Below are 14,575 nucleotides of genomic sequence, written 5' to 3'. Positions count from 1 at the left end.
GCCTCACCTAGGCGCCCCCCACCCACCCCCCCCCCGGCTCCGCCCTGTGCCCATGGCGGTGGAATTAAAGGTGGGAACAGACCCAGGGCTAGTGTGTTTGTGCGTGGAGGTCCTCCGAGAGCGGCACACGGCCGGGAACCTCCCCCCAATCCCCCGCCACTCCTGGGTGGCGTGAACAATGCTAGAGACCTGCAAGCTGATCAGGGACCTCCTGTTCCCCTGCCGCGCGGAAAATCAAAGTCACTGGCCACCCCGGGGGAGGGGGGGACTCTGTGAGCGAGCTGGCCTGTCTTCTCTTCTGCTCCCTACTTCAGTTCTCAGGAACCCGGGCCCACCCCTGTCCTGTGCACCCTTCCCTCTCGACCAGCCTCTCCCAAACGCCTGCCCAGACCACTGATCAGTTCTAGATCAGGCACAGAGGGCCAAAAATCCCACCCCCACCACCACCATCCCACACACACACTGACATTTGGGGAAGTGGCCCGTGACCCTCCAGAGTGTACCCAAATCTTCATCCACTTTCCTCTGGATCTTGGAGTCCAGTGGCAGAGGGCTGCTTCTGCAGTGGGCAAATCACAGCCCCCGCTGCCCGGGAGAAGCCTTTGGAAGCAGCGCTGGAAGAAGTGGGTGGGGACTACTATGTGCTCACTGTCCTCTTCACCCATGACAGGACTGGGGAGGGTGACTGGGCTGCTGGCCTGGGAGGGGACCCCGGGAGGCCATGACTGGGGGCGGGACTGAATGACCGAGTTACAGCACTCAGTTCAGTTTTCTCTAGCCTTTCTCCCAAGCCTGTTCCTCACCCTTCCTGTCTTCCTTCTCTTGACTTTGCTCTGGTTCTTCTCTCAGTGTGGCTGACCCTGGACTAGGCTATGCCTAACTGTGATGAGCTCTGGACAGGACGCCCCATGGTGAGAGATGGGGGAGCAATGCTTGCAGGAATCCCTCCACACCCCCACCTGCAGGTGGAAGGGATACTGTGGGTGAGGAACGTGTTGATTTGGAAACAGCAAGGAGGTTATTTTCCTATTAGGTGATGGGTCACCTCCGGAGAGACAGCCTCCTTCTCCCACCCCACATATCCCACCACCCACTCAGCCTTCACTTCCTAGAGTCTGCACCCCACTGTCTCAGCTCTGGCGGGGAATGGGGTGGAGTCATGTGTGATAGATAGTGGGTCCCTGTGCCCTGGAGCCCTCTTAGGGCCCTGAACTCTGACCTCCTTCCTAGTGTCCAGCCTCTGCCTCCCTCTTATCCTTCCTGACCCCCTGAAGCTGGTGAAGACAGGAGAGCTGCCCCAGGATGGGGATACATGCTGGGTGCCAGCCCATATGGGCTCCCAGGCACTGGAAACTCTTCTGTGATGTCTCCACTGGCATCAGTGGCTTCTCCCAGCCCTTTCCTGGGCTTTAGCCTCCTAGCCGCTTCTACCTTCTGGTCTTTGGAGAACACATCATAGTGAGCCTCAAGTTGAGTGGGAGGGAGCACCCACAGGCCAGTGTGTTCCCCACTCCCACCAGGACCCCCCACATGAGACAAGGACCTGACCTGAACACTGGTCAGGTATCAGTGGGCACCATTGAGCAGCTTCCTCATTGGCTGGCATGGGGAAGAGGAAGGGAACAGGATGTAGGTGCACCCTTACGATGCTAAGAGTGGGGTGAGGGGCTGGGGAGCCGTGGAGTGGGTGGTGACTGCGTCCCACCTTTCTCCCATCCACAGGGTTCATCTTATATCAGCCCCAGCTCAGGCTGTGCTCATCCTGATCCGGGTACCCACAAGGCCAAATACACAGTTCCAGGGGAGCCTCGTTTCACACCCTGGGAACACAGTGGCTTCCCGTGCATGTCCTAATGGCCAGAGCAAGGAAGCAGCTCCCCTGGAGGGTCTCTGTGGGACCACAGGTTTTCTCAACCCCTGAATCTGTGTCCTTGCAGGTGGGACTTGTGTCTCTCCAGCCCTTCAGTACCTGACTGCCCAACCCTGTGCTGCTTCCAGGCGATTCTTCCCTCTGCAAGCAAGGCCAGGTCATAGGGCAAATAGCAGAACCCTGGGGCTCAGAAGCCCTGGCCCTATCTCAAAAGCGAGATTTCCACCTTGTTTACCTGTGAACCAGGCTACTACCTTCCTTGACACAGATGTTACAGATGTGAAGACTGAATGAGGAAATGAATATCTGAAGGCCTGAAGCACAACCACTTGTCAGGAAAAGTGAGCCCTTCTACCTCTTGCTTTGAGGACGTAGTTCTGTGTTTCAAAAGGCTCTGGGAAGCAGCATCAAAAGGCATGAGGAGGGACTCCCAGCCTCCAAGGTGGCAATACAGGAGACTGACCATCTCTAAATTAGTCAGCTTCACATCACTATAATAAATACCTGATGGAAGCAATTTATAAAGAGAAAAAACTGGCCAAGCATGATGGCACATGCTTACAAGCACTCTGACACTCTCAGCACTCTGGGAGGCTGAGGCAAGAGGATCTCAACTTCAAGACCAGCCCAGGTAATTTAACAATTTATCGAGACTCTGTCCCAAAATAAAAAAGAGCTGGGGATATAGCTCAGTGTGAAGGCTCTGGATTCAATCCCAAGTACAGGTGATAAAAGTAAAGTAGTTACCAAGACAGAGAGAGTAGTTATTTTGGCATAATTGTGGAGGTTTCAGTACATAATGGGTTGGCTCTGTTGGTTTGGGCCACTGGTGAGGCAGCACATCATGGCAGAAATGTGGCAAAGCCAAACCACTTGACTCATGGCCAGGATGCCAAGAGGAGGAGGCAGTGGCCCTACTGTCACCTTCCAGGCCATGCCCCTGTGACCTAAATTCTCCCACTGAGTCCCACCGAGCCCCCAACCCATGAGCCTTTGGGAGACACTGCTGCAAACCACAACAACCCCTCTTCTTTCAGCACCCTGTAGGGCCTCCCATGTTCCCTGTACTCCTTTGGGGAGACAACATCTTCACATTGAAGGCGGTGGCTGCAGGCTCCTGGCAGCACCATGCTAGTCACTTTCAGAAGGTTCACGGGCCTCTCTCTTTGCCTCTTCTCAGCTTCTTCTGGCAGCTACCGCCATTTGCATGCCTGTCACCACTCACGAGAGTTCCCCCCTCTCTACAGGGTGCACCCCATCCCTGTACCCCAGAGCTGCAGACCTCCAGGAGCAGGTTGGCCATTATGTGCAGCAACTGTCAGACCACAAGGGAAGCTGTGGTGCCCTGAACCCTGAGCACTGACACCTCTGCCTCCTGCCATGTCCATCCTTCAAAGAGTGCGCATTCTGGCACAATTGCCCTATCCTGATGTGCTGCAGAGTTGCCACCTTGCCCTGCCCGCAGAACCCTGCATCTGCCTCCCAGGGAGACTTCCCTCTGCTGCAAGACCCTGGATAAGCTCTTCATTTCATCTCTGTAAAGAAGGGCATCTGGACAAGGGTGGAAAGGAAGGCTCTACAGAGGGGTAGCTTTGAAGGATGAGCAGGATTTAGGGAGAGGGAGAAGTTAGGGTGGATGGTAGAATATTGTGAGCCAAAGCCGAGCTTGGCTGAGGATGCCTAGCACGATGGAGGGATGGGATGATGCTCAGGGGTAGAAAAGATAGAGTTAGGTACACGGCTTGCCTCTGAACCTTACCAAACCTCTTAGGGTTTGTGTGTGGGACAGAAGTGGAGTCAGGGGGCCAGAAAAAAATTGTTTTGCAGTGCTAGGAATTGAACCCAGGGCCTTTGCCCTGCCAATTGTGATGAGAAAGCTTATGCTCTCCAGACCTTCAGATCTCTAAAGCCAAGATCTTTTCCTTATGGGTGTATTTATTTATTTATGATGCTGAGGACTGGACTCAGGGCCATGCTAGGGAACTGCTCTACCTCTGAGGCACCTCCTCAGGCCCCTTTTGCATACCTCATGGTCCCCCTTTTAGGTCCCTCTAGCACCATCAGTGTTTTCCATGCCTCCTCATATGTCCCTAGTTTTCTGCCCATGCACTTGAGATAGATTTTCCCCAGGAGAATCCCATTTTTCTTCTAATCTGGGAGACGGGAGAAAAACCCACTCCAGGCTGGAGCATTCTCGGATTCCTCAGTGTCAGGCTCACTTGGACATAGCTGCTTGTCCATCCTGCTTTCCTGCTGAGGAGCATCTAGGGACCTCAAAGTCTGGGTGTGACACCAAGCTCTTAGAGTCTTCAAGCCTTTGTCCCTGATCTCACCAAGCCACAAAGAATGATTGAAAAATATCGTGAAAGTTTACATTTTTAAAAAAATTCTTTACAATAAAGACATACGGCCATGAATCTCCCTCAAAATCCTCCCCCTCACTCCAAACACACTGATCTCATCGCTCTGGCCACTCTCTGAAGCAGGTCTAAAGTCTTCTTTCATGAGGCTCTTCACTTTGTGCTCTCACAGCTGCCTTGATGTCCTGAACTGATCCAAAACGTTTCCCTTGTATGGTTATTTTGATTTGGAGGAAGAGCCAGAAGTCACACAGCGATCAGATCCGGTGAGTAGGGTGGGTGACAACTGACCATCATGTTTTTATGAGCCTCTCTTTCCACTGGATGGCACTCGGCCGTACCATTCACTGTATTTTTGATCCCACCTTGTAAAGACTTTCGTGATAGAGGACTTCCGGGCTGAGTGATGGTGCACACCTATATTCCCAGCACTAGAAGCAGGAGGATCACTGTGAGAGTGAGACCCTGTCTAAAGAAAAAAGAAAACTGCTTCAGAAAGTGGCAAGAAAGATGAGATGTGTATTCAAATCAAGGGGGAGGATTTTGACTGGGATTCATGGCAACGTCTCTCGGTGTAATAATTTTTTATATTTAAACATTCACCACATATTTCAGTGACACCCTGTAAGCCTGACTCTTAGTGAGTAGGCTCACGGTACTCTTAAGTCTTCCCAAGAACTTGCTCTCCATCTCCAAACGCTGATCTTTGTCATGGGCAAGGGGCTCAAGAGTCGCTTCTCAGCCATTTGCTTTGAATATGTTCCATGTGTCTGAATTGGCCTCTCTCAGAATTCAGGGTCTATTTATTACTGAGCATCCCTAGTCTGAAGATTCAAGGTCCAAATTCTCCAAGCTTTGAAACTTTTCAAGTGCTAACATGACAGCACAAGTTAAAAAGTCCATACTTTCGCTCACCTGAGGGATCTTAGTCAAAAGGCAGGTACATTAAAAATATTGTCTCTGGGAAGCTGAGGCAAGAGGAGGAAGAGTTAGAACCCAGGCTGGGCAACTTAGTAATTTATGGAGACATTATTTCAAATTAAGAAAGTAAATAAAGCTGGGTGTGGTGGCACAGGCCTGTAATCCCAGCACTCAGGAGGCTGAGGCAGGAGGATTGCTGTGAGTTTGAGACCAGCCTGGGCTGCATAGTGAGTTCCAGGTCAGTCTCAACTACATGGTGAGACCCTGCTTCAAAAAAGAAAGTAAATAAATGAATTAAAAGGGCTGAAGATGTAACTCAGTGGGTAGGACCTGGGTTTAATTCCCAGTATCACTAAATAAATAAATAAATAAATAAATAAACAACCAAACCACCCTAAGCCTATGTGTATTAAGGCTTGCACATCAGGATATCAGCTTGCTGCAGGCTGCAGTGTGGGCATCGGGCATGTTTTTCCTTGTGATCTTCCCCTAAGGGACAGAAGCACCAAGGTCAAGTGGAAATGCCACCACAGGCTGGGGACTGTGGGGATCAGGTGCACCTTCTTTCGGCTGCCTGCCCTCCCTCCTCTCCCATGAATGGCAGTGAATGGCCAGAGCCTCTCTAGGGCAGCAGGAATTCAGATGGGTGACAAATGGGGTCTTTGTGCAGGACCGGGAGGAGGGTGGCAAGGGCTTCATTACCATCAGCCTCTGTCTGAAATCCGAGACCAAGGAGTCATGGTGTCAGGTGTGGGAGCGCTTGGCCAGGATTGGTGCCCGAGAAGCAACATGGTCCAGCAGAGCAGAAGCTGGGATGGGCCGGTTGAGAAATCAGGGTTGGTCCTGCAGGGAGGGACATGCTCAGCTCATCATGGGAAACTGAGTTTATCAGGAAGGGGCCATGTCTGATCCAAGTGGAGAGAGGAAGAAACAATAAGGGAATCACATCTACTCAGGGCCCAGGAGAGGCCTCTGCAGGAAGCAGAAAGGTGCTGGTAGGACAAGGACAAGCTCCATCCCTGGAAGAGACTCGGTGTCCACGTGTGGACATTGTGGAGGGGCTGGATAAACAGTGTTGTAGAAAGGATGTCCAAGGACAGAGGGTCGGAACAACACCCACGGACAATCACAGCTGTGTCTCCTTGTATTAGTTGTATTAGTCTTCCCATTGTTGAGTCACGACACTGGACACAATTTAAAGCAGGAGACATTTGATCTGGTTCATAGCTTCAGGACATTCATTCCATGGTCTGGTGGCCCCCAGACAAGAACATCATGGCAGAAGGGTGTGGTAGAACAAGGCTGCTTGGTTCATGGTGGCCAGGAAGCAGAGCAGGGGAGTAGATCCAGAGAGGAAGGGGTGAGGGACCAGATAGAATACCCACGGTCACACCTCCATGGCTCACCACGACACCCAGGAACATGCTCTACTAATCTGCTAGGCATTTCTTTCTCTCTTCGATATCAGGGATTAAACTCAGGACCTTGTTCTTGCCAGGCAGGCGCAGTGCCACTGAGCTACATCCCTGGCCCTAGGTGTTTCTTAATTCAATGAATCCGACATAAGGATTAGCCACGACACTTGCCCTTTAGGACCCCACTCCCTACCAGGGTCCACTTCAGCAGTGGGCCAGCTTGGCATTCTCCTGTCTTCTGGGACAGGGCTGCCCATGGCTTCCCCCTACACCATAACCTGTGTGTGCAAGACCCTCTCCAAGAAGCCAGCCCAGATGGAGGAAGCTGTAGCCTTCAGGTCTGATACATCTTTCTGTGCATTCACAAGCATACTGTGCTTCCATAATCTGACCCTAGGCTGGCAAAGGGTGAAAGTCATCTGTATTCCATTTCCCTACTGTCCTCTGCTTTTCTAACCCTCCTTCATTAGCATCCATGTTGGGTGGGACTTAACCTATCCCCAGGGGTTCCAGCCTCCAGGGCCTGGCTTGTTACCTGTGCCACGTGGCTGGCCTGGGGCTGGGACAATAGCAGTTTAATGGGAAAAGAAATAAGACAATGAAATGGAAGGCACAGTTACCAAGGGGATATAATCAACTGAGAAAAGGTGAATTTTGACTCACAAAATTCTAGTCCACGAGCAGGAAACCCTGTGATTTTGGGCCTGTGGCAGGACAACCCATCATGGCAGGAACACGCGGCCAAGCAGAACCACTCAGCTCATGGCCAGAAGCTAAAGAATGAAAGAGGAAGGGGCTGAAATCTCACAGTCACCCCCAAGAACACACCCCCAATGGCCTAAAGACCTCTCATAGGCTCCACTTCTCAGAGTGTCCACCACACAGACACTGGCTGCAGGAGCTTGGATTTTGAGCAAATTGCATTTGCTGCAAGTTGGGCAAATTAGCACAAGAACGCTGTGGGTTGTGCCAGGCATGGTAATGCACACCTGAATTCCCACAGTTGAGAAGCTGAGACAGGATGATCACCCTGAGTTCAAGGCTAGCCTAGGCTACATAGTTCAAGGTCAGCCTGAACTATTCAGCGAGGGCTTTTCTCAAAAAAGGAAACGAATGTTGTGTGTTGGGTAACGGCAAACATTTCCACAGGATCATCTCTCTGCAGAAGTTCAAAGTCCAGGGGCACAGAGAGAAGGTGGGTCTCAAAGGGTACTGAATTCCTCTCCTCTCTTTCTTCTTTCCAAGAGATCTGGGCCCCAGAGTTGTGGGCTGTTAAAGACCCTGCCTGTACCTTCTCTCCTCCCACACAGCTAGAAGATAAGCTCAACACTGAGATTTCTCTTACCATCTAGAGGTTATTAAGGTACAAGTTATGACAGAAAAAATATGATGAATGTTTAAATTTTTTAAATGTATTACAGTAAAAGACACATTGCCATTAAATCCTCCTCAAAATGCTGTCCCTCACTTTGAACACATCTATTTCTCAAGCAGTTCTGGAAGAACGCTTTCTTGAGTGTCATGCCTGCAGTATGATGGCTACCTCATCTTAAATTGGTTTATAGGGTGTTAAAAGGCACGAGGAAGTTAAGGGCCTGCTATTCCCAGAATTGGGCCATTAGAAAACAAGGTTTCCCATTCAAGAGGATGAACACCCCTTGACCTGGAATGTTTTGTAGGTAAACAAATACAATTACAGGGGACTGAAGACTATGGGTAAGGGTCACAACTCATGAGGAAAAGTCCCCTGGCTTTTCCTTTCACAAACATGCTAGGCGTGGAGTCCCGTATCTGTCATCTCAGAACTCTGGAAGTCTGAGGCAGGAGGATTGCACATTTGAGCTGGGCCTGGGCGACTTAGTAAGAACCTGCCTTGAAAATTTTTTAAAAGTCTGGAGATATAGCTTAGTGTGAGGCCCTGGGTCCAGTCCCCAGTACCGGGGGGGAAAGTGCCATAGTGTCTCCTTTACCTTATTCTGTCCACACAGACCAACCTGGTACGGTGTGGGAGGGGACAAAGCAAGGTATCAACACAGGAGGCAGCTTCATTGGGACTGTGTCAGAGGTGGGCTACCACACTGACCAGTCACACATTTAGGCTATGTGGAGGCTGATCCAAAGAAAGGACTCCTTCCTTTCTTTCTCCCTCCCTCCCTCCATCCTTTCCTCTCATCCTTCCTTCCTTCCTTCTTGGTGATACCGAGAATCAAACCAACAATCTCATACGTGCTAGGTAAACACTCTAGCACTGAATCCCAGCCCCAGCCCAAGGCATGACATCTGTATTGGGGGGGGTTGTTTTTTGTTTTTGCAGACAGGGTCTCACTATGTAGTTGAGACTGACCTGGAACTCACTATGTAGCCCCGTCTGGTCTCAAACTCACAGCAATCCTCCTGCCTCAGCCTCCCAAGTGCTGGGATTACAGGTGTGCACCACCACACCAGGCAGCATGACATCTTTAAAATGGCTTTTATGAGGTATTTAACACGTTTGATAATATTAAGGAATTATGAATGATTACTTTCAGTGTGGTGATATTACTGTTACAGTATCTTTTTAAAATCCTTAGCTTTTAGAAATATTTACCAATGCATCAAATTCATTTCAAAATATTAGGGAAAGTAGGAAATAGCTTGTAGTATCCATGAAATAATATTAGTCATAAATATTGAGGATTGAACAGAGGGCCTTTGCACTGAGCTACATCCTCAGCCCTTTCTGATATTTTGATTATTGAGACAGGGTCTCATTAAGTCACTAAATCACCCAGGCTGGGCTTGATCTTCTTTTAAAAATTATTTTTTGTTTGTTTATTTGTTTATTTATTTATTTTGAGACAAGCTCTCGCTATGTAGCTCAGGCCAGCTGGCTTGAACTCACCATGTAGCCCAGGCTGGCCTCAGACTTGCAGTGATCCTCCTGCTTTAGTCTCCTGATTGCTGGGGTTATGGGTGTGTGCCACCAAGCCCAGCTGTGAACTGCTAATTGCCAAAGCTAGTTTTTCCTCTACCCCTTTAAAAGTGGCCTTAGATAAACAATCAGTCTGATCTCACTGTCCTCTCGACTGCAGAAGTAGATGGAGGTCATTCATTCATTTGTTGGGCATCTACTCTTTGCCCGAGTCTGAATGAGGCACCAGAGGTATGAGATAACTCTTACACCACCCTGTTCTGAAAGAGTTCCTGACCAAGCCCAGTGGTTTCCCATCCTCTAGGCCTGCTTCGTGAAGCACTATGGGTATTCCTAGATCAACAGTCCTGTCTGCAGAATTAACTGGAGAGGCTTCTGATGTGCCTGCCTTGCAGGGTACAAGTGGTGATGCGTTCCATCTGAGAACTGCTGCTCCACTTGGCTCCGTACTCATTCTTGCCATTAAGTGGCTTTCTGTGCCAGAAAAGCTGCACCAGGCACTTTAGGTACATCATCTTCTCCAGTCCTTACTGGAAGTTCAGCTCTGCGTCCTTTTCCCACATAGGGAAACAGTGTCATCATGGCTCACCGATGAGTGTGTGGCACCTGTGGTCTCCTGTCCCTGGCCATGAGCTGGATGACTCCTTTCAGGGCTATATTTTGAGTTGTTAGGACTTTTAGGCCCTCACTGCCTCTGTGACTTTGAGCCAGTTCCTTCACCCTCTCATATTTGGTCTCCTTTCTTATCTTAGATACACCTGGTTGTGGAGGTGGCAACACATGAACAGTATCCAGTTCCATTCCTTTCCTTCTCTCCATGCCCACAGGTAGCAGGGGATGGACTGGGAGGGCGGTTTGCCCAGGAAGAGGTGTCATTGGGTGAGGGCAGACAAGGGGGAAGGCAGAGGGCTCCACCTTGGTCTCTATCTCTAGCTGCAGAGAAGAGGGAGGAGCCCTGGAGGGAACACTCACAACCACAAACCTGCAAAAGGAAGCCCTGGCCACTGCTTGGAGGGGTACAGAGACCCTCAGGGTGCTGGGGATGAAGAGTCAAGCAGTTCATTGTCAGGGAGCACTGCGGCAGGAGGAGGAGGGGGGCAGATGGAAGAGACACTGAGGAAGTGTGGGGTCGCAGCTCAGGGCTAGAGCGCTTGCCTAGCATCCTGGATTTGATCCTCAGCCCTGGAAAAAACATGACGGAGTTCACTGTATCCTCTGAAGACAGAGGGATGGATGCTTGGCTCTCGCCAAATAAAAGGCTTAAATAAACCAGCACAAAGGATTATCCACACGTGTGGCCCAAAGATCAGTGTACAAGACCCCATGGATAGGTTTCAGAGTGGCTAAAGGGCACTGCCAGTAATAATAGCATTGACCCCATGTAGTGCTTTATAGGAGGTGGGATGAAAATATATGGTGAACCGGGCGTGGTGGCACACACCTATAATCCCACCACTTGAGAGGCTGAGGCAGGATGATTGCCACAAGTTTGAGGCCTGCCTGGGCTACAATAGTGAGCTTCAGGCCAGCCTGAAAAAAAGTGAGAGACTGTCTCAAGTATAAATATAAATATATATATATATGGTGAATACTTAAATTTTAAAAATTATTACAATTAAAAAACACATTGCCATAAATCCCTCTCAACCCCCTCCCCACTACACATGCACTTATCCCACCATTCTTTTCTTTTTTTTTTTTTTTTTTTGTTACTCGGGTCCAAAACCCGGTCCCATTTTTTTTTTTTTTTTTTTTTTTTTGGTACCTGGGATCAAACTCAGGACCGGCATATTGCCACTGAACTAAATCCCCAGGCCAATCAACCCCATCATTCTCAAGACTTTCTGAAGCAGTTCTGGAAGTTCTTTTACATGAGTGTCTTCAGTCACACTGCGCTAGATCTGGTGAATAAGGTAGAGGAGGGCACAACATCATGTTTTCATTTGACAGAAATTACCATCAATGACTTGGTCTGAGAGTGCCCTGGTAGGATTGTCACTGTGACAAAATACCCAAGCTAAATATCTTAAAAGGAGAAAAAGGTTCTGGGCTCACAGTCTCAGAGGTTTCAGTTCATGGTCCCTTGGCCTACCTCTCTGGGCCTTTGGTGACAGCAAGAGCATGGGACAGAGGTCTGTTTACCTCATGGCCAGCTGGGAAGCAGAAAGAGGGAGGAGAAAAGGCCTAAGTCCTCTTCAGTGACCACCCCTATGTCCTAACTTCCTCCCTCTAGGCCCCAACTCCTAAAGTGTCTACCACCTCCCAGGAGTACCATGGGCATTTCAGGTCTGAGTACAATGGAGATCCAGCCACATCATGGAACTGCCAAGAATTTTCTTTCCTCGGGTCTAAGCAATCCTGCCTGCCTTCCAGTGTTCTGAGGATTAAGTAACAGTGCTCTGAAAACACTCTGGGTGGTTCTGTGATTCACACCACATCGTGGCCACTAGGGGCAGCAGAGGCTTGGAACCCAGGCCTACTGAGCCCCCTGTTCCTCTGTCCATCAGAGGCTTCTTCCATCCCAAACCTGGCCTTGGCTGGCCAAGGCGCAGTAGGCCACCTCCCTGTGTCCTCTGAGCACTCTGAAGTTATCCAGGGCCCTGTGCGGCCATCACTATCCCTGTTTCTTATAAGGTAGGACTGTGGGTGTCCTCGTCTTACTTTGTGGGTGGGACAGGGAGTCAGTCCCTCAGCAGTTAAGAGCCTGGGCCCCCCGTTTATTAGGGTCGGGGCATCACTTCACCCACTCTGATCTCAGCCCCACTTTACCTCCCACCTTTTCATCTGCCCACCAGGCTTAGAGGGGTGCAGAGTGTGGTGGGGGGCAGGTGTCCAGTGTTGTCCCCCCCCCGTGCCTGGACGGTCCTTTCTGAGCACTGCCCTGAGGGTCCTGACCTCCTAGCCAGAGTGTGTGGGCTGCTTAGGGGTGGGGGCAGGGCACAAATATGGGAAGACACAAACTTCTGGGTCCCCCTGAACTCTGTCAGGCTCTCAGCTGTCTGTCAGGGTCCTTTCCTTCCTGTCTCCTCCCATTTCCCATCTTCTCCGTCGGTTTCATCTTCCAAGGCCTCTTTCTGATGGTTCTTGGTTTTGTTTGTGGCCAGGGCCTTCACATTGATTGACATCCCTAGCCTTTTATATTTTTGATTTTGAGACAGGGTCTCCATAAATTGCAGTTGCCCAGGCTGGACCTGAACTTGGAATCTTCCTACCTCAGCCTCCTAGAGCGCTGGGATTACCTTGAGAGCCACCAAGCCTGGCTTCCAGTGGTTCTAACCTAGCTGCTGGACTTTGAGGGGCCGTCAGACGATTCCGTTGAGGGTGGCCCAGAATTGGTGTGGTGGGGACTCTGGGACCCAGCAGAGAGGTGATAGGTGGGTGGAATGGGGCGGTCACTAAGCCAGCAACCAGCCTTCCACCCAAAGTCAAGACTCCCCACCCTGCTCCCTGCTCCCTGGCCAGGACAAAGGGCAGAGTCCTTGCGGGTAGGGCTCACGGCCACCCAACCCACGTGCGCCAGAGCCCAGCGAACTCCAGTCCGCTCCAGATCCGTCCCAGGTTTTTCCTACGTATCGCTGGGGTCTCCTCCAGTTGGAGTCGCCTGGAAAGCCACCCAAGTCCCTAACCTCTAGGCGCCCAGGGCTCGCGTCTACTTGGAAGTCCAGGTCGGACCTTAGGGCGACCCTGATCCCCTAGGACCGTCCTCCCCGCCCCTCAGCGCCGCTGGGCTCCCGGCACCCTGAATGCTCTCGGTAAGGTAGGAGGACCTGGACAGGGGGTGGCGGGGAGGCGCTGCTACGCTGCAGAACTGGGCTTTCGGAAGCCACTGTCGTCCCCTCCACCCAAGGGACAAAACGGCCGCGCCCCCTCCCGGCCAGGTGGCCCAGATAACCAGGCGGATCCAGCCTCAGGTCCCCAGAGGCGCTTTCGGTTCGTCCCACCCAACCCCTCTTTTGTCCCTGGGGTTCCAGGCCCAGGGGACCCTGCCAAGTAGACAGCTTTCTAGGGAATTTGGGAATTTGCCTCCCCCTGCTTCACTTCAAGCCCTCTCCCTGTGAACAAGGTGGAGAAAGACCCTCACCCGGGAATTCCCCCAGGCGAGCCCCCTTCTCTCTGATGTGGCCCTCCGCACAGCTCCCCTTGCTGGCCGGCTTCCTGGCCCCCTTCCAGCTCGCTCACTTCACCGGCTGGCCCCTGCCTCTGCTTCCGGGTGTTCTCTCCCAGCTCTCCTCTGACTCTAGCCGCCCCTGAACCCACAGCCTTCCCTCGGGCACCCTGGCTAGAAAGGGGTGGTGTGTCAGACGCCTTCTATTTATGGTTCCCCTGGGGAGGGGCTGTGCGCTAGGATTTTTTGAGCATTGCCCAGCAGGGAGTCCCGAAGTGTCCCGTCGTGATTCCAGGTGGGGCACCACCTCCGGCTTTCTTCTCTCCTCCCCTCCGGCCCACATAGTCCTGTCCTTTTGTCTGCTTCCTGCCTCAGTTCTTGTCCTTTTTGCTCTGCCTTTGGGGTCTTTGTGTAGCTGCTTTCTTTGTCTTTGCCTGGTGGCATTTCCCCTTCATCTCCTCCCTCCCCAGCCTCCTCCAGTCCCGAGAAGCCATCAGCCTGAAGGGCCTCAGTATTTAAGGTGTGTTGGGGTGTGGTGGGAGTGGGATGGGGTAGGTGGGCACCCAGCTTGCCCATCTATGACTCCAATCACTGTTTTCCCCAGAGTGGTTACTCATATTATGAGATGAGCAGAATAGCCTCAGGGATGTAGGGATGGGGGAAGAGGGAAAGGCCCCTCTTCCTGGAGCCTGGTGCAGGACTTCCCTGAACTCCACTACAGTGTGCTGGGATCTCGGCTGCCTCTTCCTCTGTCTGCCTGGACACTTTATGGGAGTTAGTTCCAAGGCGCCAGGTTGGCAGGTGCCAGAGGGCAGGAAGTGATCGGACTGTGGAGCAAGAATTTTTTTTCCTGGTACTGGAGTTTGAACCTGAAGCCTCCTGGAGCCCCAGACCTCCCTTCCTCCCAGTACTCACCTCCCCCAGGGCTTAGAGACCTTAGAACCTTTACACACACACACACACACACACACACACACACACACACACACACAC

At 51.4% G+C, this 14,575-nt stretch overlaps 2 protein-coding genes and 1 long non-coding RNA gene across 4 annotated transcripts in view; all 3 read left to right on the top strand.

Annotated features, from left to right (window-relative positions):
- Nucleotides 1-2,449, top strand: part of Mogat3 (monoacylglycerol O-acyltransferase 3) — a 4,467-nt gene extending 2,018 nt beyond the window's left edge. Inside the window, exon 6 of the mRNA XM_010618923.2 lies at nucleotides 1,938-2,449. Coding sequence (XP_010617225.2) covers nucleotides 1,938-2,164 — 227 coding nt within the window. The 3' untranslated portion in view covers nucleotides 2,165-2,449. The remainder of the gene's footprint in view (nucleotides 1-1,937) is intronic.
- A 13-nt stretch (nucleotides 2,450-2,462) lies between these two features.
- LOC104858652 lies at nucleotides 2,463-10,924 on the top strand. 2 transcript variants are annotated; one of them, XR_779186.1, is made up of 4 exons: nucleotides 2,463-2,501; nucleotides 4,403-4,496; nucleotides 10,230-10,304; nucleotides 10,411-10,924. It is a non-coding gene; the product is annotated as an uncharacterized LOC104858652 (long non-coding RNA). The 2 variants fall into 2 exon arrangements; XR_002025191.1 differs by having other exon boundaries at nucleotides 10,230-10,924.
- A 1,772-nt stretch (nucleotides 10,925-12,696) lies between these two features.
- Nat16 (N-acetyltransferase 16 (putative)) overlaps nucleotides 12,697-14,575 on the top strand; it is an 8,318-nt gene continuing 6,439 nt past the window's right edge. Inside the window, 1 exon segment of the mRNA XM_019206726.1 lies at nucleotides 12,697-13,229. The gene's annotated coding sequence lies outside the window, so the exon portion shown is untranslated.

Source organism: Fukomys damarensis, unplaced genomic scaffold (assembly GCF_012274545.1).
Source record: "Fukomys damarensis isolate Sample0158 unplaced genomic scaffold, DMR_v1.0_HiC HiC_scaffold_17, whole genome shotgun sequence".
NCBI lineage: Eukaryota > Metazoa > Chordata > Mammalia > Rodentia > Bathyergidae > Fukomys > Fukomys damarensis.
The sequence above is the reverse complement of the archived record's forward strand: the minus strand, read 5'-3'. Positions and strand labels throughout refer to the sequence as shown.